Source organism: Esox lucius, chromosome 19 (assembly GCF_011004845.1).
Source record: "Esox lucius isolate fEsoLuc1 chromosome 19, fEsoLuc1.pri, whole genome shotgun sequence".
Taxonomy (NCBI): domain Eukaryota; kingdom Metazoa; phylum Chordata; class Actinopteri; order Esociformes; family Esocidae; genus Esox; species Esox lucius.
Genome location: NC_047587.1, coordinates 20207700 through 20232712, shown reverse-complemented (window position 1 = coordinate 20232712; position 25013 = coordinate 20207700). Strand labels below are relative to the sequence as shown.

The 25013-nt window shown below is 42.6% G+C and overlaps 1 protein-coding gene and 1 long non-coding RNA gene across 2 annotated transcripts; both read right to left on the bottom strand.

The window, feature by feature from the left end:
- Nucleotides 1-82: 82 nt before the first annotated feature.
- On the bottom strand, nt 83-17826 carry si:dkey-234i14.6. Its single transcript, XM_010890471.3, has 5 exons — nt 16916-17826; nt 14608-14784; nt 4743-4952; nt 2416-2629; nt 83-1750 (listed from the first exon to the last, which is right to left on the bottom strand). The coding sequence occupies exons 1-5, from the start codon at nt 17399-17401 to the stop codon at nt 1572-1574; spliced, it is 1266 nt and encodes a 421-aa protein (XP_010888773.1). The 5' UTR covers nt 17402-17826; the 3' UTR covers nt 83-1571.
- Nucleotides 17827-21347: 3521 nt separating this feature from the next.
- On the bottom strand, nt 21348-22476 carry LOC117593430. The gene is made up of 2 exons (XR_004574829.1): nt 22226-22476; nt 21348-21935 (listed from the first exon to the last, which is right to left on the bottom strand). It is a non-coding gene; the product is annotated as an uncharacterized LOC117593430 (long non-coding RNA).
- Nucleotides 22477-25013: the final 2537 nt, after the last annotated feature.

The following is a 25013-nucleotide window of genomic DNA, read 5'->3' as shown; positions in this document are numbered from 1 at the left end:
TCTTTAGAAATATCAATCAATCATGAAAAGGTGATTTCAAGGTGTATATATATGTTATTAAACAATATAATTAGAACAACAATATCATTACAATGAGTACATTTTTCTATGGCAAGCTGTTTTAACATGTACTCCCCAGAGCTGACCAGTCATCCTTTTAAAGCAACTAGTGCTTTCTACACTGGTCACTGGTTGTAGAGGTGGATTTGCATCTCAGAGCCTCTTCTGAATTGAATTTGTCCACACATTAAGGCCATTTTGTCCACACATTTATGCCATTTTGTCCACACATTTATGCCATTTTGTCCACACATTTATTCTACTTGTAATTACATTTTTACTTATGAGAATGGAAATGCAACTGTTAACAATGAGAATAGTCACCAGTAGTGTGGAATTGAAACTTTTATATATTGAAATGTTTTACTAGAAAAATTTAATAGACATTTGTGAAAAAAAGAAAAGTTACAAGAATCAGTTTAATGAGAACATATTATCAAAAATAAACGGAAATAGTTACTAGTACAAATTGGATTAGTTATATTATTACTGTAAAGTGAAATAATTACAAGAAACAATTTCAATAAATGCTAGTAACTAATGATAAATAATAAAAAAATAAGGACTAATCAGTGCCAGGGATTCCATGTTAATTACTCACTCAATCCTCTTCATGGTCATTGGGACATAATACCACAAAAAGCTCCCTTAACATTTTCCTGTGTTCCTTTGGGTGCATTATCACAAAATAGTTTCCTCCCCACCTCATTATCATCTGCTAATAATGTTTTAACCTATAATGTTTTTACATTAGTGGATACAATATAGGGAACTGGACAGGAAAATACTGTATCAATCTGCCAGAAACTCAGCTTCCTTTTACAATACCACCAGACCTGATCAGATGCAGTTCCTTTTCTTAAAAAGCTGCTCATTATCAGTAAACATTTCTACAACCAAAAGGGGTCGTTACAACGGAAACTATTTGTTTCATTCTCGTTGATATCCAAGGTTAATGAGTTGCACCAGGCACATACTGTAACATCTTCCAAAGGTGTCAGAAAGCTCAATCAGGACATAATGTAAGGAACATCTCACAAGATAGAGAACTTCACTGGAAAGAAAAAACCCAGAATCACAACAATATTCAAATTTCAGTTGAACTCACAGAACATTGATAGCAATTGATTCCCATTATTCCTGAATTTCAATCTACATGATGTGTTAGATGAGAAAAGGAAGCCATTAAGAGACATGGTCTTCGGCAAACCACACACAAAAGCTAAGCCACACAGCAGTCCAACAGAAAAATGTTCTCCTTATCTCATTCGATTTCACTGTCTCCATCACCACAGATTTGACCAGCCAGACCTGATGAAAGCACTTCGATGGTAATCAGTCCTATCCATAGACATCAGCAGTCAAGATACAGATCACATCAGCACTGCGAGTGTTCTGTTGCTCACTTCGCTGGTGGAGAACCCTTACAATTTGTGTAAAAGCCGTATTACTCTGTCAGCTAACAGTCAGGCCAGGCCTCTGGAGACAGTGTCCCTGTGCTCTCCCTGCAGTCACTGGAACATGGTGTCTCCCAGACCACCATGTCTGAAGGTCTCAGCCACCTGCCTGGAGTGCTGTATCTTGGCGGACAGGGCCTCCAACACATCGTTCTGGTCGACAGCTGTGGCCGTGCGGTAGATAAACGTCCCCAGGGACTCAAGACCCCTCATCCCCAGGTTCACCCCACAACCTGAACAGAGGGAGAGGCAAGAGGAGAGGATGTGGGGAGAGAGCGGGGTGGAGAGGAGAGCGTGTGAGGACGGTGTGCAGTGGGAGAGGAGAAGATGTGGGGAGAGTGTTTATTTGGTTTTAAATTGTCTGTGAAAATCCAGATCTGTAGCCATGGCCTATACAGTGTACTATTGTCACAGATACTGCAACATTTGGAAAACAAATATAAAAGGATACATTGATTTCATAAACCTGTCATGGAGGAGAAACACTGACATGTTGCAGAAAACTCCTCTAAAAGATGCAGAAACATCTCAATATGAAAAAGGAGACAGATGGAGAAATAGATTTTTAGACTGCATTCAGTACAATAATGAGTGTCCCCCATCCAACCATCTCTACTTGTCATTACATCTTCACATTCTAAAAATAGGGTTCTGTGAAAACAAAGTTTTGATTAATCTTGCCAGTGGGTAAACAGACAGCTATGCTGAATTATGAAGATGCTGATAATCAAGCCGTGGGATCAATTAAAGAAGCCATTGTGATCAACTGAAGACAAGATCCAGCTGAAACATGACGTCCGCTTTTCACCAAACCCCCTCATCCTAGAGAGGTATTGCAATCAGTACAAAGTCAGGAAATGTTGGTCTACTGATTTGAAAGTTGTCAGGGCGTCCGTACCTGTGTCGAAGTTGAGCACACGTACGGCCTCCCCTTCCACAGTGACAGACACATTGTCTCCCTCGATGTAGGCAGCGCTGACTCTCCGGTGAGACAGCTGGACCTCAAACAGACGTCTGCTGCACTGCATGTGGTGCAGGGTCAGCTCACTGAGACGGGGCTCGATGTCCGTCTTATACGCATTAAAAGACTGGTGGAAGATGTTCCTCATGACCTGGAAGGAGAGGAGGCCAGAGCTTAAACCGAATGGGGTGACATCATTGAAGAGAAACACCCCAAAACCCAACCAAGCCTGGCCCGGATAGAGACATCTGATGAGGCCCAAAGACAAGGCAAGCGAAGATCCTCTGAGAAACAAAGGGGACCTGAGTGATTGTAACTGACAGCTCAGGTTGTCACTGCAAGACCCGTTTAGCACATTAGTTCAGATAGGTTGCTCATATCAAGAGGATATTCTAGCAGGCTACTTCTTTACAAATGTATGTCAATTTTGCAGGACATTTTATTTTTCCATGGATGTTTTGGGAGACTGTGAAACCTGAAAAAGACCAGTGGAAAACATCTCTGACCATCCTCTGAAATTGTAAAACGATTACAGACATGAAATCAATGACCAATCTTCTTTCTTTCTCACTCCAACTCTCCCACTTCCACAGTATATCTTCCTCGCTCTCCTACTCTGTCTCTCCTACTCTGTCTCTCCTACTCTGTCTCTCCTACTCGGTCTCTCCTACTCGGTCTCTCCTACTCGGTCTCTCCTACTCTGTCTCTCCTACTCGGTCTCTCTTACTCTGTCTCTCACTCTCATGCTCTTGTTTATTTCCCATCTTCTCTCTTCCTCTCTCTTTCTGATACTGTTGTGCTGTCCACTCACCTCTCCTTTGCCTCACACCAGGAAAGTCACATGTAGCCTGGTAACAGTGTATGTGTGTGCGTGTGTGTGTGTGTGTGTGTGTGTGAGAGAGATTCTGGGATTTAATTGTTAACTTTGACGCTCATGTAACGATGAGACATTCAAGACCCATCTATGAATAATTTCCTATTTCATTGTACCCACCATCTGTTTGAATAAGGTTAAGCGTTGAATTTTAAAGACAACACACAACAGTATATCTCCCCCTTCTATCACCTGGCAGCAGCTACTAGCCCTTGTTAGGATGGTTCGGCCTCCACTTTCACCTCATTGTGTAACATCAAGGTACAGATGGCCTCTCCAGATTCTACACACACATGCATACACACACGCACGCACGCACACACACACACACACACACAGTGGAAGGTGCAAACTAAGTAGGTGTGAAAGGCAGCTTTTTGCTGCGACCAGGTTTATTATTAGCTCTTTGTATTGAAAAGGAAACACAGCCTTGCCAAGCTGGTAGCCAAGGCTCAAACACACATTAATGGAGACAGGAAACATTTCTTGTGATCATAATGTTGATTACTAGAAGATTTATTCATTCCTTTTCTTCAAAATGTTTTTAACCTAGTAAATTTATGTTGGCAAGCCTAAAAATTGTGTCTAGGTTTGTTGGCTTATCTGAACCCAGCTTCTAGGGACTGTACAGGGAAATGGGAATGAATGAATAACAGGCTATCATAGTTACCCTTCTAGATTTGATGTTACTCCAGTGACTATGGGTAAAGTGGTAATAGAAAGGTCTATGTGTGAAGTGGTAATGAACGCCATTTTAGCACATAAGTTGAGGCAATGTTAGTTCAACCATAAAAGAGTGTAACCTAGTTACCTCATCACTGTCAGTCAAACTGAGAAATAATGTATCACCATGCAACAACCCGACAAAAGTAAGGTCTTAAAACAAAAAACAAGAGCCTGGCAATGGAGTTGACCTGCATGCCTTAGAGCCAGAACGCTTGTTTGGAGTCCATCGGCCATGCTAATCCACAAGGCCGTAACAAGCAAAACAAAAACACTTGGTGGTAATAGCTCTTACTGCCCATATTGACAGATGAAGGCGATTCCCTACTTTCTGTACTTGGACGTACGACTGAGAACGGGAACGAGCTGAATGAATGTTTGGGCAGGCTCATCAAAAAAAGTCTGCCCAAATGTGAGTCTGGTGGACCAAGGCATCAAACTGGGGTTTTGGAAAAACTCCCAGTGCAAAGGCATTGGCATAATCCCCCAAACATTTAACACATCCCCCCTAACTCTCCCTCGCATGCCAGGGCACCATACATTCCTGCTTGGGACCAAATTTACACTGGAACCATGCCTTTCAGTCATGTGATTTGCTAAAAAAAGTGAGGAAACTCCTGTAGATATATGGTTGCTACCACTAAGGACAAATTCAAACGGTCCTTACAGAGGAGTTGGCAGTGTGTCGAAGGAATCTGACCATCTTGGCGTCTGAAGCAGGGCAGACCAGAGCCATGTAACGGTTCCGAAAGGTTCCGTATATCTTGAGGTGGAACGCTGGCTTGACAGCAGAGCTTCTCTGCTCCCTGAGAGCCTCCACTCCATATGCAGACAGGTCAAAGAACAGATTGTGGGCTCGGATCTCTGGGGTCGGCACCTGGAGATGAGAGGAGTGTATATAAAAGAGAGGAAGAGAAGGACCCGAATAGCAGATATATTTCAAGGTCACTGGATTCCAAGGACCGAGAAACTAGTTTAATGTAACAATGTATTTACTTAATGTTAATAAATCCAGTATGAGTTTACCATGTAAAACATTATATCGACATGAACTATGACGATAGTAGAGTACATTTGTTTCAAGTATTGAATTTACTGTATATCTCATCATTCCTTTCCATACCACCATTCATCTCCCTCCACTGATAGTTGTGCTCAAAAGTTTGCATACCCTTAAAGAATTGGTAATATATGTACCATTTGTAAAGAAAACAAGAGTGAGCCGGCAAAGCACGTCTTTTATTTATTATGGGATTCACATTCAACTGTTAGTCATAACAGAATGGTACAATCATTAAACAAAACATGGCAAAAAATAAATAAAAATGAACTGACCCCTGTTCGAAAGTCTGCATACCCTTAGTTCTTAATACTGTGTATTGACCCTTTTAGCATCAATGACAGCGTGCAGTCTTTTGTAATAGTTGTCTATGAGGCCCTGAATTCTTGCAGGTAGTATAGCTGCCCATTCGTCCTGGCAAAATGTTTCCAGGTCATGCAAAGTCTTTGGTTGTCTTGCATGAACCACATGTCTGAGATCTCCCCAGGGTGGCTTAATGATATTAAGGTCAGGAGACTGATGGCCACTCCAGAACCTTCACCTTTTTCTGCTGTAACCACTGGAGGGTGAACTTGGCCTTGTGCTTAGGGTCATTGTAGTGCTGGAAAGTCCTGCAGCTTTCGTGCAGAACAATGCAAATTGTCTGCCAGTATTTTCTGATAACACGTTGCATTCATCTTGCCATCAATTTTCACAAGATTCCCCATGCCTTTAGAGCTCACACACCCCCAAAACATCAGTGAGCCACCACCATGCTTCACAGTGGGGATGGTATTCTGTTCACTATAGGCCTTGTTAACCCCTTTTCAAAAACTGTTGTGACCATAAAGCTCTATTTTGGTCTCGTCACTCCAAATTACAGTGTGCCAGAAGCTGTGAGGAGTGTCAAGGTGTTGTCGGGTATATTGTAACCAAGCTGTTTTGTGGCATTGGCGCAGTAAAGGCTTCTTTCTGTCAACTTGACCATGCAGCTCATTTTTGTTCAAGAATCGTCGTATTGTGCTCCTTGAAACAACCACACCATCTTTTTCCAGAGCAGCCTGTATTTCTCACGAGGTTACCTGTGTGTTTTCTTTGTATCCCAAACAATTCTTCTGGCAGTTTTGGCTGAAATCTTTCTTGGTCTACCTGACCTTGGAGATCCCCAAATGTTCCACTTCTTAAAAAGTGATTGAACAAAATTGACTGGCATTTGCAAGGCTTTGGATATGCTTTAATATCCTTTTCCATAAATATAAAGTTTCATTACCTTGTTAGGCAGGTCTTTTGACAGTTTCTTTTCTGCTCCCCATGGCTCAGTATCTAGCCTGCTCAGTGCATCCAAGTGAGAGCTAACAAACTCATTGACAATTCATGCACAGACACTAACTGCAATTTGAAAAGCCACAGGAGTGGGAAATTCACCGTTAATTGCCATTTTCACCTGTGTGTGTCACCTTGTCTGTCGGCAACAAGGCCAAACATTCAAGGGTATGTAAACTTTTGCTCAGGGCCATTTGGGTGATAACTGTAATCATTATGATTTAAAAAGGATCCAAACAACTATGTAATAATAAATGGGTCAATATCCTGAAATTAAAGACAGGTTTGTTTTGCATAATTTGTCACAATTTCTGCCAGGGTATGCAAACTTATGAGCACAACTGTAACTTTTTCCCTAAATTTTTGTGTCTGCGTGGTGTGTTTGTGTGCGTGGTGTGTTTGTGTGCATGGTGTGAACGTGTGTGTGGTGTGTTGCTTAACCTCTGCGTATGTGTGTTGTTCCACCTGTTGAATGATGGAGACACACCTGCTCTTTCCCTTTCTGCTCTCCACTTGGTCCATTGCACCCTCCATGTGTATTCTCTCTCTGTACTCCGTCTCTTTATTTCTCTCTTTCTCCTCGTAGATCAGTAGTTTGTATAACCCCACGACCCCTGCCTACCCTCTGCTAGTTCTGCATCTCCAATGTGAACAAAGAGTGTTGAAGAGGAGAGCAGGACGGGGAGGGTAACCAGGTCTTATCCTCTGAGCAAAATTCATTAAGTTACGGAAATTGCCAGAGAGCGAGAGAGAGAGCGGGATGGATAGATATGTAGTGATTGGAAAGGAAGTAGCTGCAGCCCAATAAGATAACACAATAAAATCAAGGTTTCTTAAGAAACAGGATGTGACAATACACTGCTACTACTCGACCGTATGAAACACTGACCTGAGACAGCCTGGGATACACAAGTTATTTTCAGTTCTCTCTCGCTCTCAATTCGGCTTCAATTTGAAAGGCTTTATTAACATGGGAAATATTTATTTACAATCATAAACTCTTACTCTGTGTGTTTTAATGATTTACAGTGTTTGCATTCAAATTACAAGTAGTCCTGCTTCATTATAATACTGTGTAACCAGTGTTTTGCACACCGATAGCTGTGCCGGACTTGTGATGGCTGCTAATGTATATATTATCTAGCTGCCTATCTCTCCCTTTGAGAAAACTGGCTCAGATCTCCCAGGGTACCAGAAGGCTGTACGTTTGTCTATCATTCAAGGGGCGTCTCAATAGTCTAGAATAGCTTCCTTGCCCTCATTCTCAATGTTCACACCAAGCCAAAATAAAAAAGCATGATGGAAGAATGTAGATTAAAGGAGCTAAAATCAGCATTTTCTTTGAAAGACTGCATGTTTAAACCCCAAGCCGACAAGATAAAACATCTTGAGCAAGGCACTTCACCCTAATTTTCCCTGTAATCAAGTACACTGCTTCTCTCTTTGGAGCTATCCTTCCTCAGGGCCACAATATGCTGGTTAAAGCTCTCAGAGGTGTTGCACATTTTCAGAAAAAGCAGCGAGATAACCTAATGTCAAGTTCTGTGAAACCAGACCATTCATCCATCTTCTTCCGCTTATCCGGGGCCGGGTCGCGGGGGCAGCAGTATAAGCAGAGATGCCCAGACTTCCCTCTCCCTAGACACTTCCTCTAGCTATTCCGGGGGGACACAGAGGCGTTCCCAGGCCAGCCGTGAGACATAGTCCCTCCAGCGTGTCCTAGGTCTTCCCCGGGGTCTCCTCCCGGTGGTACGGGCCCGGAACAACTTCCCGGGAAGGCGTCCAGGAGGCATTTGGAACAGATGCCCAAGCCACCTCAGCTGACCCCTCTCGATGTGGAGGAGCAGCGGCTCTACTCTGAGCTCCTCCCGGGTGACCGAGCTTCTCACCCTACCTCTAAGGGACCGCCCAGCCACCCTGCGGAGAAAGCTCATTTCAGCCGCCTGTATCCGGGATCTTGTCCTTTCGGTCATGACCCAAAGCTCATGACCATAGGTGAGAGTAGAGACGTAGATTGACCGGTAAATCGAGAGCTTCACCTTGTGGCTCAGCTCTTTCTTCACCACGACAGACCGATACATCGACCGCATTACTGCAGAAGCTGCACCGATCCGTCTGTCAATCTCCTGTTCCATCCTTCCCTCACTCGTGAACAAGACCCCTAAATACTTAAACTCCTCCACTTGAGGCAGGAACTATCCACCAACCTGAAGTGGGCAAGCCACCCTTTTCCGACTGAGGACCATGGCCTCGGATTTGGAGGTACTGATTTGCATCCCAACCGCTTCACACTCGGCTGCAAACCGTCCCAGTTCATGCTGAAGGTCCTGGTTTGAAGTGGCCAACACAACAACATCATCCGCAAAGAGCAGAGATGAAATCGTGTGGTCCCCAAACCTGACACCCTCCGGCCCCTGGCTGCACCTAGAAATTCTGTCCATAAAAATTACGAACAGAACCAGCGACAAAGGGCAGCCCTGCCGGAGTCCAACATGCACTGGGAACAAGTCTGACTTACTGCCAGCAATGCGAACCAAGCTCCTGCTTCGGTCGTACAGGGACGTGACAGCCCTTGGCAAAGGACCCAGGACCTCATACTCCCGAAGCACCCTCCACAGGATGCCACGAGGGACACAATCGAATGCCTTCTCTAAATCCACAAAACCCATGTGGATTGGTTGGGCAAACTCCAATGAACCCTCCAGCACCCTGTTGAGGGTATAGAGCTGGTCCAGTGTTCCACGGCCCGGACGAAAATCTGAGGTTTTCCTCCTGAATCCGAGGTTCTACTATCAGCCATATTCTCCTCTCCAGTACCCTGGCATAGACTTTCCCGGGGAGGCTGAGAAGTGTGATCCCCCTGTAGTTGGAACACACCCTCCGGTCCCCCTTCTTAAAAAGAGGGACCATCACCCCGGTCTGCCATCCCAGACCGCCACGCGATGCTGCAGAGGCGTGTCAACCAAGACAGCCCCACAACATCCAGAGACTTGAGGTACTCAGGGCGGATCTCATCCACCCCCGGTGCCTTGCCACCGAGAAGTATCTTGACTACCTTCTGTGACTTCAGCCCGGGTGATGGACGAGTCCACCTCTGAGCCCTCAGCCTCTGCTTCCTCAATGGAAGACGTGATGGCGGGATTGAGGAGATCCTCGAAGTACTCCTTCCACCGCCCGACGACATCCCCAGTTGAGGTCAACAGCTGCCCACCTCCACTGTAAACAGCGTTGGTAGGGCACTGTTTCCCTCTCCTGAGGCGCCGGACGGTTTGCCAGAATCTCTTCGAGGCCAGCCGATAGTCCTTCTCCATGGCCTCACCGAACTCCTCCCAGGCCAGAGTTTTTGCCTCCACAAGCACCCGGGCTGCAGTCTTGCCCTTGCGACTCTTTGTGCTTCTCACTCTCACATTCTCTTTTTTTCTCTTTCTCTCTCCGCTTTTCTCTCTCTCACACAGACACACACACACTTTGCTCAATGCCGCATTCAGTCTTTCCAGAATGAAGCAGAGCAAATGGAGTGTCATGTAATTTAGTAAAATAACATTAGCCTATAGTAATGCAAAATAGAAATAGCGAAATAGAGAGGAAAAACCTGTTTTCAGTGTCTTCTCTTTTTGTCTATGTCAATATAAAAAAGGTAGGCTATGACAATCATACATTTTTTTATGACTTAGTAACTTGGCCTGCCGGTACCCGTCAGCTGCCTCAGGAGTCCCACAAGCCAACCAGGCCTGATAGGACTCCTTCTTCAGCTTGACGGCATCCCTTACTTCCGGTGTCCACCACCGGGTTCGGGGATTGCCGCCTCGACAGGCACCGGAGACCTTACGGCCACAGCTCAGAGCGGCCGCTTAGACAATGTTGGTGGAGAACATGGTCCACTCGGACTCAATATCTCCAGCCTCCCTCGGGATCCAGTCGAAGCTCTGCCGGAGGTGGGAGTTAAAGATCTCTCTGACAGGAGACTCGGCCAGACGTTCCCAGCAGACCCTTACAGTACACTTGGGTCTGCCGAGTCTGTCCAGCTTCCTCCCCAGCCATCGGATCCAACTCACTACCAGGTGGTGATCAGTTGACAGCTCCGCCCCTCTCTTCACCTGAGTGTCCAATACATACGACTGCAGGTCAGATGAAACGACAACAAAGTCGATCATTGACCTACTGCCTAGGGCGTCCTGGTGCCACGTGCACTGATGGACACCCTTATGCTTGAACATGGTGTTCGTTATGGACAAACTGTGACTAGCACAGAAGTCCAATAACTGAACACCGCTCGGGTTCAGATCAGGGGGGCCGTTCCTCCCAATCACGGCCCTCCAGGTGTCACTGTCGTTGCCCATGTGGGGTTTGAAGTCCCCCAGTAGAACGATGGAGTCCCCAGTCGGAGCACTTTCCAGCACCCCTCCCAAAGACTCCAAGAAGGTTGGGTACTCTGCACTGCCGTTCAGCCCATAGGCACAAACAACAGTGAGAGACCCTCTCGTTTACCGGGATAAACTCCAACACATGCCGGCAGAGCTGGGGGGCTATAAGCAAACCCACACCAGCCCGCCACCATGGGCAACTCCAGAGTGGTGAAGAGTCCATCCTCTCTCAAGGAGTGTGGTTCCAGAGCCCAAGCCATGCGTAGAGGTGATCCCGACTATCTCTAGTCGGAACCTCTCAACCTCACGCACGATCTCAGGCTCCTTCCCCGCCAGCGAGGTGACGTTCCACATCCCTAGAACTTGTTTCCGTGTCCAGGGATCGGGTTGTCGAGGCACCCGCCTTCGACTGCCGCCCCATCCTCTACGCACCGACCCCTTATGGTCCCTACTGCAGCTGGTGAGCCCACGGGAAGGTGGCCCCACGTCGCTCCTTCGGGCTGAGCCCAGCCGGACCCCGTGGGGAAATGATTCGAGCTTTGTGACATGGTGCATTATCTTTCTGGAAGTAGCCATCAGAGGATGGGTACATGGTGGTCATAAAGGGATGAAAATCCCAGTAACTGAGCAGATTGTGAAATAATCAGACCGGCCCGTCTGGCACCAACAACCATGCCATGCTCAAAATTGCTTAAATCACCTTTCTTTCCCATTCTGACATTCAGTTTGGAGTTCAGGAGATTGTCTTAACCAGGACCACACCCCTAAATGCATTGAAGCAACTGCCATGTGATTGGTTGATTAGATAATTGCATTAATGAGAAATTGAACAGGTGTTCCTAATAATCCTTTAGGTGAGTATACATAAAATAACCATCAGTAACTGATCAGCAACTCTCTGTCACTGTGGTTCAAATATTGTGACACAAAATATTTTTGCACCTGGCTGTAGTCAGGTTGACCACCAGTGCTTGGTTTAATGTGTGGGTGCGTGTGTGTTGGAGCTCATTATTTTGGAGCTGCCCCCAGACTGCATTGGCATCATCTTATCTGAGAAGCACCCAACAACCGAAAGGAGTTTTTTTCAGCAACATAACCCATCTGCATAGATTAGTTACTTAAAGCTGAACTGTTACCCACAAAAACATACATTTATTACAGTTTTTCCTGATTGCTAACAAGCACTGATCATTACTGAAGTTACATTAACAAAACTTTTCACACAGTCAGCGAAACCGAGGTGTACATGGACCAAACTGTGAATAATGTTTCATTGCCTTCGCAACAAAATGCATTCTCTTTTTTCATTTATACTCCATCACCTGCAAAATAATATATTCGCAGCACATGTTTTTTCAAATGCTTACACACTGTTCCCAAAACTGTTAAAAACAGAATTATGGCAACTGTTGTGCATTTCTGCCATAAACATATTGAAATATAAAGAAAGTGTTTAATATTTGTTAGAAAATGTTAATAATGTTAGATTGCAGTTTCAACTGAAAACCAATCCAAGTGTTGTACACTATACACTTTGAGAGGAATGGGGAACGTTTGAAAGTACTCCAGAATCAATATATCCATGTAAGATATCTGTTCAATAACCAAACAGGATATATACACATCTACGCAAAATGTAAAGTACTGTAAACCTGTGGATTTACTGTTTTTAGAGAGTAATGGAGATGGAAGCCAGTCAAACTGCACATAAATTCATCTTTGTGGATGGAGCTGGATTCAACCTGGCAAAAACACACCACAGTGGAAGAAATGTGGTTGGTCAGAGAGCCACCATGGATGTCCCAGGCCAGAGAGGAGCTAACATCACAATGTGTCTAGCACTGTCCAATGATGGTTTGCTTTTACACAAACCCCTCATTGGCACCTCCAATACAGAGAGGCTAGTGATTATACTATAATTGCTGATGTTTGTTTGTTATTATTGCAGACCTGGATTTTTTTGTTTTGTTTGAACTTGTTATTTTTCAAAAGTATAATTTACTATATGCAAAAAATATATATATTCCTTCAAATTGCTGCATTTCTAATTCATTCTTGTTCTGTATACATTAGTATACTGATTTATGTGAAAATATTGTTTCTATATTTACAAGATTAAAGTTTGCCATGGGTGTCACTGTTATTGTGTAATGGGTTTTTTAGGTCAGTGTGTTAAGAGTGACAATGTGTGTTTCTGAGTGAGAATTGTTGCCAATGTTATGGTTGAACAAGCTTATTTTGAGACATGTATGAAGTGTTTTGGTGTTTTATTCAATTTTGGAGGTGAGATTAACTGTTTGGCAAAGATTCATGTTAGAAATGCTGACTGTGTGAAGGGTTTTGTTGTTGGGGTTTCAGTATTGACTGATGCTTGTCAGCAATCGGGGGAAAACTGTAATGCCTCCAGACATAATGAATCTATTATATTATATTGTTAACCTCAATCTCGACATTCTCAATTTTCTGCATTACTTTATTTTAGGTCCTGCTTCTTTGAACCACTTAATGTTACAACACTGTGTACAGAATGCTCATGCATTAAAAACTAAACAAATAGCACACATCCACCTGCATACAAAAGGAGGGATTTTGCTTGTGCAATGCTTCATTCACAAAAGATATTCTTTCATTTAATTTCGCCAATTCTAATTTTGTAAGTTAGACATTTTTATGTGATCTATAAAAAATGATCACTGCTAGTTAGGCCTACCTATGGGGGATCAATCAATCAATCAAATGTATTTGTAAAGCCCTTTTTACATCAGTAGATGTCACAAAGTGCTTTTACAAAACACCTGGACTTAAACCACAAGGAGCAAAATTTTGGAAGAAACCTAGAGAGGATCCAGGCTCAGAGGGGTGACCAGTCCTCTTCTGGCTTTGCCAGGTAAACATATTAAGATTACAATTGTAATAATTAATAAATGCATGTGGGCTGAGTCCAGAGTCTATTTAAACTTAGTCCAGGTCGGAAGCATGACCTGATGGACAAGGAAGGGACAACACGGGGGAGGGGGAGGTGTCAGCACTGGGGCAGCTGAAATCGTCAGGCATCGTCTCGATCTGCAACAGATCCAGGAGGACTCTGGACAGGGACAGCAATGGGTCTCCCAAGCCAGGTACTCCGCAGATGTAGGCAAGGACCTCATGCCCTCCTAAGTTCAAAACGGGAGAAGACTGGGAAAATTCAGAAAATGCATTCCTCATATCAACAAGGATTTATAGTGGAGAAGGAGAACTTAGTGGAGAAAGAGGACTGACCCTACTCCCCCAGCACAATAATATAGCAGCGTAAGACCTTGGGACTGAGACAGGGGGGTCCAGCGACACTGTGGCCCTATCTGGGGGAGGCCCCGGACAGGGCCCAACAGGCAGGAAATCAATCCACCCACACTGCCAAGCATCAACCAAAGGGACACCCACCAACCGAATAGTTCCTACTCCACTTTCTCTCTGTGCCATAATTATCTGTCTCCCCTGTCACACAAATGTTTATAGAAAACATCTCACAAAATAATAGTTCTGAACCACAAGCTGACTGGCGGATTGAAAGAATGTTTTGATTCCATCCAGTGAGTGGTTCACCAGTGGACAACCTATCCACTGGTGTTTGTGTGTGTATGGCAGGTGTGTGTGTGTCATGTGTGCGTGTGTGTAGGTGTGTGTGTCATGTGTGCATGTGTGTGTGTGTGTGTGTGCTGTGTATGTGTGTGTGCTGTGTGTGCGTGTGTGCTCTGTGTGTAGGTGTGTGTGCTGTGTGTATGTGTGTGTGTGTGTGTGTGTGTGTGTGAGCAGGGGGATATCACCTGTCTCTGGTCCAGCCTCTCTATGGTAGCATTAGCCCCATATGCGTAGCAGGTCTCTACGGTGTAGTCTGAGCTGATACCCAGCACTGAGCATGAGTCCCCACACGACCCATCAGCCACCACGATCACACGTGGCCACTCAGAGCCCGAGATCCTCCGTAGGTACTCCTCTGTAAACTGACAAACAGGAAAAAGAGCAGATAGGGAGATTGAGAGAAAGCGGAAAATAGTATGTCTCATTTCAACTTTTCTCTAAAAACAGTACAGTATTTTTTTTTTATCCATCTAATTTATTCCTAGTGCCACTACCTAGTACTAAATCAGTCATTAAACACCACATATTGTCTAATACAGGGCCTACTGAGAATGTTATAACTGACTATGTTTTTCATGAGTCATGCTTGACGTTGACAACACTCTGCTTTAATACACAAATATAGAGTGACTCACTGGATGTCCAGGAAGGAGGTAGGAGGGAGAGGGAGTCAGGGGTGGACAGGGAGGCAGAGGTGAGGTAGGAGGGAGAGGGAGTCAGGGGTGGACAGGGAGGCAGAGGTGAGGTAGGAGGGAGAGGGAGTCAGGGGTGGACAGGGAGGCAGAGGTGAGGTAGGAGGGAGAGGGAGTCAGGGGTGGACAGGGAGGCAGAGGGGAGGTAGGAGGGAGAGGGAGTCAGGGGTGGACAGGGAGGCAGAGGGGAGGTAGGAGGGAGAGGGAGTCAGGGATGGACAGGGAGGGAAGTGTCATATCTTTATGAAAATGGCAATCAATTATTAATAAAAAATGCAATAAAGTGATCAAAAGCTACAGATCAGACACTTTGGTCAGACAATATATTAGAGCAGTAATCTGGAAGCCTACTCCTGGATGATTTAATGTTGTTACAAATTAGTAAAACGCCTGATCCAGCCGGTCAAAGAGAATAGCTGATTAACTAAATCAGATGTGATGGACTGCTGAGACCAAAATCTGAAATACTACTTAATAAATCCCTGCCTTAGGGAACAGAGGGACCATTAACTATGTTCATACTTGAGGACAACTTGCATAACAAATTATGTCAGCTGATGATGCCAGCTGTGGTGAATGTGACCATCATGTTGCCTCTGCATTATGCTGTGCTATAAGCCCTACCAAAGGCTACCATCATGCGCCTATAATCCCGTAACTCAGAGGTAGACATGATTATTGTAATTAATACAGCAATCTATTTAAGATCACATTTACAGTACCAGTGAATCTTACAGGGAATCTATTCTACAGATATACAGTATGTATACATTGTTTGGATAGTGGGACAGATACCTTTTCTGCTGAAACAAAATACATTTTAGTTGTTCACAATGTCTCTAAATGGATTCTAGGCTAAATGAAACATACATCTGTTTCTAAAAAAATATATGACTTGGGGACGAACAGTTATGTAAGGACTCTCACTTCATTAAATAAGAGCTTGGAATGTTCGGTAATGTATGTCCTCAGCTTCCAAAACCAAAAAATATTAAAATAATTTTGACCTAGGGATCTGTGGACTATGTATAACGTGCCAAGACAATGTAATATTATGAATATGTTAATACTACATTTCAAATGTTCGTAAACCTTGGCAATATACAAAGTCAACATTTCTCCACTCAATACTTTTACTGACCGACACTAGTAATCATTACAAAGCAACCTTGTCTTGATATAAATGTACCATTGTCTTGATACTTGCATAGTATAGATGTTGTAGTTATTTTATATTTTTTTATTATTATTTCATTATTATTTGTATTGTAATTATATTCTTATTATTTTCTGTTTTTTTTTTGTTGTTTTTTTTATGTAAATGTGTCTAAAATAAAATAAAAAAATCATTACAAAGCAAATTAGCTTGAAACTGTGGGAGAAAATATGCTTTTCTAAAGTCTTATTGATTATTTCACAAGTGCAAAGTGAATGGGGATACAAATACAAGTAATATATAATGTGGTTTCCAGAAGAATTTGCTTCATCATGAACAATAATATGAGAGCTTAACTGAAATAAACTATTCGCTACCCAGTTGTTACCTTCCGGCAACTGTTTTTGTATGAAAAAGTTGAGGACCAGGTCTGCAGTTTGTGTGTGTGCAAGCGCGAGCTAGGGTTATTCCATTTGTCTAGTAGCAGTTAACTACACAGGCCTTGTCTATGGCCACGACTTGTTCTCTCTCGTTCTTTTTCTCTACCCCTGTCTCTGTGTATGCTACAGTGTAAACAACATTTTCAAATGAACGAATTTAGTTGTTTTTTCATAACTGTTTTTAAATTAAAGAGATGTTGTGTACCTTGGTTCCCAGGTGAATCTTGATATCCACCTTCTGTCTCTTCTGCTCGAGTATGCTTAGCAGGTACTCCTGAAACACTCCTATTTTGGTAAAGAAGTGTTCATTGTGCCAGCAGCCCTCCATGTTATCAAAGTCGACCCCCAGTCCGAGAAGGAACTTCACGCTGCATGGGTCTAGGGCAATCTGCTGGGGGCGGCAGAGCAGCGCCGTGCGGTACCTCTCATCCAGTAGTGTCAGCTTCAGCACCTTCCCTGAGCGAACAGCGACTAGCGCGGCCGTTAGCCCCACGGGACCCGAGCCCACTATTAGAACCGAGATCCTGGCCCGCCATTGCCTGATCCCGTCTAGGCTAACTTTGACCACCACGTAAACCACCACGGCTACCAAAGTGCTGAATGCGGTGTCGTAGGCTAGAGCGCGGTACTGTTCCTCTGTGTCCTCGTTGTTGATGCTCTTGACTCCGGTGCTTTCTGCCTGAGCGCCCATGCTGTGGCTAGATATGAGTATGAGTTGTAAGAGGCAGAGAGTCTATGCGTGATCACGCTACTGCCTCAGCGAAGGTTCTGCAACAGAGCAGCGCAGCTTCTCTCCACACAGTTTGTGTATTCATAATTATTTAGGTAAATCATTGACAAAAATATTACGTTTTAGAAAAATAAATATATAGTTGAAAAATCCAATTTGCAAGCGTGTAACTGATGAACAGGAAAATATGTAGACTATTTGTGTAGATGATAAGTTCTGAACGTGAACAGTACGAACTGTAATCGCATTTACAAACTTGTAACTGAGTAGTTCCAAGCAATAATGGCACTCGTAAACAAGGGCATGTCATTTCTGACAGTTCACATTTTTTACGGTGATTTAGCGTACTACGGTACAAAAAAAGACTCACAGATGTGTAAACGACGATTTACAAACAAGCAGAGCGAGACAGACCAAAGGAATCGGCTGTGGAAGGCGGGACCTGTTTCTGACCAATCAGATTAAGATTGAACAGATCAGCGTACTCTACACAGGTTGCTTGGTGACCTTGACAGCTCCCTCCGTGTCTGCAACATTGTTCATGGTAAGATTGCATAACACATTTTTGTCAAAATAGTAAAGCAATGTTCCAACTTCTGGAGGACCTAACCATGGAGGATACGAGAAAATGAGGGCTTTGAAGACACTGGACCTAATCCCCATTGACCTTTTTGCCTCCTGTACCCCTGATGCCAGTGCATCTGCCAACCCAGGTGTCCAACCTCAGAGCCGTAGGCATGTCATTGTTTCACTATTAACTCACAGTAACCTCAGTTCATTCAACTTTTCCAGAAACTTGTTTTACATCCACAAGGGCTTAAAGACAAACCGAAGAGTTCAAAACAACGTGAGAACTATAGAAAAGGCTTAAGCTACATTTAGTTTCGATGTTGATGACACTGCGCTGCAGCCGCATCTCCTGCAGTGTGATTTCACGTATAGACCGTATAGTGTGATTTCAAGTAAAACTAAGTATAAGCTATTCTCAATGTCCTAATATCTACAATTGGATGATCTCAAAATTACTACCCTTGATGGTCCTGTAATAGATCATGCTCCTACCTATAGATACTTTGGGATTTGGTTAGATGATAATCTTTCTTTTAAGGTAGAAGTTGCTAGGTCATTGAAGCTGTTGCTAAGTCGTTGAAGCTGGAGATCACCTCAGCAAAGAAAACAAATTGTGCTAGTCAGTTTTTTGTCAGTGCTTCATTGTGGTGATATATATGAATGCATTAGTGTGGATATTGAAACGTCTCGATGCAGTCTGTCATGCATCATTGGGTTTTATTATTGGTTCAAACTTTCACATTCATCATTGTATTTTATACACTTCAATTGGCTGGGACTCAGTGACGTTGATAAATGTTTGAACATAATGCTGTATGGCAGTAACTTCCAAATTACCTTAACTTAAACATAAAACTGAAAAACCTGCAATTATCAAACACACTCTAAAGACTGGCTAATCCTTGAGAGAATGCAGGTTTACTCAGAATTAGAAAAACAGTTTTGGGCTATTATGACCCCCACTCATGGAATGCCTTCCAAAGTAGCCTTGAGCTTGATGTTGTCGTGCCAAGAAGGAAAGTCAAGTAAACGTTTGATAAATTCCCTTAAAAGTGTTCACTATGATTGCTTTTCTTAATGTATGGGTATTGTGTATTGATAAAACAAATGTGCATTTAAAAAAAAAAATCAGGCCAGCTGCTACAAATTCTTCCAGCCCCATCAAGTGACCTAGTCTGCAGGGCTGAACATTCAGCCAGGGGTTTATTTCAGGGACTTTTCTCTCTCTTCCTCAGGCCATCAGTGCATCAGGCGGGCGGCCCTGGTGAATAGATGTCAGTGTCACTGTGATAGCTTAACCCCAGGCCAGGAGTCTGCTCATTCCAGCCTAAGCGACAGGCTGGATGACTGAAAGTACAGTAACCCAGCAGCATTCAGGAGAAAATCCCCTGATTTTTGCATGATACACACACATGTACAGTACCGTACGCCATATAAACAGCTTAAATAGGATTTGTTTTCTGTGGCTCAGTGATTGTGCACAATAGAGCTTAGTGGTGAATGACGGTAATGTGTACAGCGATACAGGCATCGACTACAGCAGATCCCTTTTAGGGGCCCGGCGTGACAGTAGGAAATTCAGGGTTTCGATCCAGCCCAACACTTGACATGTGCCTATTATCTTACCAACCCCAACTTATTTAAATAAGATAAACACCCATACTTTGGTATGGAGAGCGAATGAAAGTCACTTAAGTCGAGTTTGAAAGTTTACAGCTCATTTTTACATTGTGATGATAAATTGGTAGAGTTCCATAAGACTCTGTGTGCATTATTTGGGGTTTTGTGTTGTACTCTGAGAATACTTTTGCAAAAACCTGCATGCAGAACCTCAAATGAGTGTTCATCTAAATGTTGGTAAGTGGACCACGCACCTCCCCTGATTGGGGGATTTTAAGCCATATTCTAGTTGAGATGTAGAGTTTCATGTTTAAGGCTCTTCTTGCCTCATCTCTCAGATCATTCAAAGGCTTATTGACGTTACCTGTGGTGTTGATGTTTAGACCAAGTTAAGAGGTGTTACATATTTACTCAAGGGCAACATTTTCTAGACAGAATTTATGTTTGTGTTTGGAAAATAATATTTCTGGTCTTGTCAGGGCCCAAGTCTAACAGAATTTGCAGATCTACATTATTTCTTTCTCTCCCTATCTTCAGTTTGGGGACATGGTCATCAAGACATTATACTTAGACCAATGCTTTGTTCAGCCGTGTTTTATTATGTAAGCAATATTTCCTTGTTCAGTGTTGCCATCAACAATGTAAATTAAATCCATTGAATAATAAAACAATCGTCTTTCTCCATCTTGCCATGCCTCATGAATACTCATGCAATCAATTTTTTTCCAAAATGTTTTTCTGTTGATCAGTTATATTGGTTACAAGATGGAGAGATCAGATGACTATAATAGAAATGAGATGGAAAGATCAGACGGCTATCATAGACATGAGATGGAGAGATCTGACCACTATAATAGACATGAGATGGAGAGATCAGACGGCTATAATAGACATGAAATGGAGAGATCAGATGGCTATAATAGACATGAAATGGAGAGATCAGAAGGCTATAATAGACATGAGATGTAGAGATCAGACCGCTATAATAGACATGAGATGGAGAGATCAGACCGCTATAATAGACATGAGATGGAGAGATCAGAAGGCTATAATAGACATGAGATGGAGAGATCAGACCGCTATAATAGACATGGGATGGAGAGATCAGAAGGCTATAATAGACATGAGATGGAGAGATCAGACCGCTATAATAGACATGAGATGGAGAGATCAGAAGGCTATAATAGACATGAGATGGAAATTATGGAAATTACAATATAATATCAATGTTGAAGGATTGTGGAAGTATTGCTTAATCTGAAAACTGAGTAGTGTAATGTACAGTGCTGTAGCACAGACTATTTACATTTACATGTTGAAACATGTATCTTGTGTTTATGTGTGTGTGTGCATGTGTGACAGTAATTGGTTTCCAAATCTCTTGAGGTGTCTGCCTGGCAACATGCGTCCTGCCTGTAGCCTGATCAAAAGACAAATAAGACGGTAATTAAAGACAGGCAGACAGGGAGACAGCCTGTAGAGAAGCCAGTTCCAGGAAATCATGACGTGATGAGCAGTAACCTTCAGTGGCAGTAACCTAGGAACACAGAATGATGGGATAGAATATCTTGATTCTGTAATGACCAGAAATTAGATGTGTTTTCTTTGCTTCTCACTATCTCCCTTACTCTCTTCAAAGAGGTACATTCACAGCTTGAAGATATAACAAAGAATTGAATAATGCATAAGCCATGACTATTACAAAGAACATGAGTCATTCACCTTGGTTTTGCTGTATTTTTGCCATTTGGCCAGATCAACATTGCAAAATAGGTTTGAAAGGTTAGTTCAAATGAATACACACACACATGTATATTCAAGATCAGTAATCACAAAAAGTAAGAGAACATAATCTCGTTCAATCTTCGGATCAAAAAAACATGGTCGGACAGTTCAGAATTATACCCTTTCAAACCAGCACATCTATATGACTTGCGGGCATTCGTATTTTACATGCAAGAGACATTCAACTCCGATCCTGTTATTGCAGATGTTGTCATGGTAACTTGAGCGACTTCATTCACATCAGCAGCTCGCCATCAATTTGTAAATTACTGTTTTGTAATGTGTCAATATTCAAATAAATGTCTTTAGAATATATTTATTTTAAATGTTCTGGTAATTGTACAAGCAGGCTAGCCAGCTAGATAACAATTTTCAACTCGTTATGAACAAAAACATTGACAAAGACATTCGTTCCCAACCAGGGGTACAAGGGTACACAGAGCGTACTTAAGACCCATGAGACAACATGCTTACTGAAGTAATGCACAAAGGGGGCACTTGATGAGTAATCTGGAGAGATCTAAATTCAGTGGTACACTAACCAAAAAACATTTGTGAACAAGTGGTCTAGAAAGTTACCTTTTGCCTGGTCTATTGAATTATTATTTGTGAATTACAATGTAACATTGATATTCGTACTAAGGTGTGGTGATGTCTTGCTGTTAATTAAACACTTTAGTTGTGTGGTTGGACTCCTCCATCACCGTATGTTACGCTGCAGCCACTGCCAAAGACAAGGGCAGGCTGCAACGCATCATCCGCTCTGCAGAGAGGGCGATTGGCTGCAATCTGCCCTCTCTACACGACCACCTGGACATGGAGGCGAGTGGCAAAGATCAGGGCTGATCCCTCTCACCCCAGAAATGGACTATTCAGTGCTCACCCCTCTGGCAGAAGGCTGAGGTCTATCAGGACCAAAACTTCCTACCATAAGAACAGTTTCTTTGCTACAGCAGTAGGCCTCGTGAACATGCCCCTGGAAACAAACTGACACTCCCAAGTCCCAACATACAGTAAGGTCTGGAAATAATTGGAACTGACCCAAAGTTTTGTGATTTTGTCTGTTTACCTAAATATATTTGAGTTACAGTTAAATAATGAAAAGGGGCTTAAAGTGCAGTCTCTCATTAATTTGAGGGTATTCACATCCTAAAAGGAGGAAGGGTTTAGGAATTACAGCTCTTTAATATGAAGCCCCCTCTTTTTCAAGGGACTGAAAGGAATTGGACAAATGACTTAAAAGCGGTTTCATGGACAGGTGTGGGCTATTCCTTCGTTATTTCTTCATCAATTAAGCAGGTAAAAGATCTGGAGTTGATTCCAGGTGTGGCATTTGCATTTGGAAGCTGTTGCTGTGAACCCACAACATTCAGTCAAAGGAGCTCTCAATGGAAGGGAAACAGGCCATCCTTAGGCTGCAAAATAATATACTATCAGAGAGATAGCAGGAACATTAGGAGTGGCCAAATCAACAGTTTGATTCATTCTGAGAAAAAAAAGAACACACCAGTGAGCTCTGCAATACAAAAATGTCTGGATGTCCACGGAAGACAACAGTGGTGGATGATCATAGGATCCTTTCCATAGTAAAGAAAAACCCCTTTACAACATCCAGCCAAGTGAAGAACACTCTCCAGGAGGTAGGCTTATCATTATGCAAGTCTACCATAAAGAGACAACCTCATAAGAGCAAATACAGAGGGTTCACCACAAGATGCAAACCATTCATAAGCCTCAAGAATAGAAAGGCTTAGACTTTGCCAAAAAGCATCTAAAAAAGCCACCCCAGGTCTGTAACAGCATTCTTTGGACAGATGAAACTAAGATCAACCTGTACCAGAATGATGGGAAGAAAAAAGTATGGCGAAGGCTTGGAACGACTATTAACACGGTGGAGACAGTGGGATGGTTTGGACATGCATGGCTTCCAGTGGCGCTGGGTCACTAGTATTTATGGAATAATGTGACAGAAAACTGAAGCAGACAGATGATTTTTGAAATGTATAGGGATATATTGTCTGTTCAGATTCAGCCAAATTCAGAGAAGTTGGTTGGAAGGCGCTTCACTTTACAGATGGACAATGACCCAAAACTTGCTGCGAAAACACCCAGGAGTTTTTTAAGGCAAAGAAGTGTAAAATTCAGCAATGGCCAAGTCTATCACCTGATCTGAACATGATTGAGCATGCATTTCACTTGCTGAAGACAAAACTTAAGACAGAAAGACCCACGAACAAACTGAAGACAGCTGCAGTAAAGGCCTGGCAAAGCATCACAAAGGAGGAAACACAGCTTTTGGTGATATCCATGTGTTGGAGACTTCAAGCAGTCATTTCCTGGATTCGACAAAATATTGAAAATGTTTTTTTTTTATTGTGTTAATTTGTCCAATTACATTTGAGCCCCTGAAATATGGGGAATGTGTATGAAAATGGTTGCAATTCCAAAACATATCATACAATATTTGTTGTTCAACCCCATGAATTAAAGCTGAAAGTCGGCTCTTCAAATGCATCTCACCTGTATCATTTCAGATCCATTGTGGGTGTACAGAGACAAAATTATGAAAATTGTGTCAGTGTCCAAATATATCCAGACCTAACTATACACAAATCCCGAAACAGGACAAATCTATAATCCCCTCCCACATATACACACAACCTTCAACTGGACAAAATCTTGCACCTTACTTATTTGTTTTAATTAGATTTGCTCAGTTCAGTTGTTTCTACTTCCCTCATTGCTTTTTTTTAATTAATTGTTGCACCAACAGCCAGAACAAATTCCTTTTTGTTGTGAAACTTACTATGTTGCCCATAACTTCTTAAAATGCATGTATTAATTATAAACCGCGCTGGATAAGAGTGTCTGCTAAATGACAAAACCAAAAGGTTACAAATCCGATTTGGCAAGTTGAACATTCTGTTCTGTCCCTGAGCAGAGCAGTTCACCCTCATTTCTCCAAGGTCATGCTGAAAATAGGAATGTTATCAGTCAAACCTGACTACAAAAATGAACTGTAACCAGGACAAGTCGGTCAAACAATAACAAAGCACAAAGTTCCGACCTGTAACTAGAAAATAGTAACATTTCATTGTTTAATATTTGCAACTGAATATCCAAAATGAGATTAAAAGCCTAATTCTGACATTGAGTAATCAAGACACATTTCCCAAAGCAGCAGTGTGCCATCATAATCAAATTGGAGCCAACTTTATCATCTAGGATAACTGACCAAACATTGCTTCAAATGTTTGAACGTTTAAGTGTAAACCCAGTGACAAGCCAGTCAGTGTAACTATAATATGTTTCACATGCTGGAAGATTACTATATCGCTTATTACAAGAGTTATTTTATACAGACCTTTTGGCTCATCTTTATTAAGGGTTCCTGTAATTTTGTAGTTGACTTTGTCTAACCAATGTACATTAGGGTTCTATTTATAACTAATATTAAATATGTATGACATTTTCTTCCAATATAAAAAACAAAACAAAAAAAAACTAAAGTATTTTCTGTATATACCATGGGGTGGAAATATTGTTGCAATTCACCATACAGTAAAAACAAAACACTTTCCAACATCAGAAAGTTAAA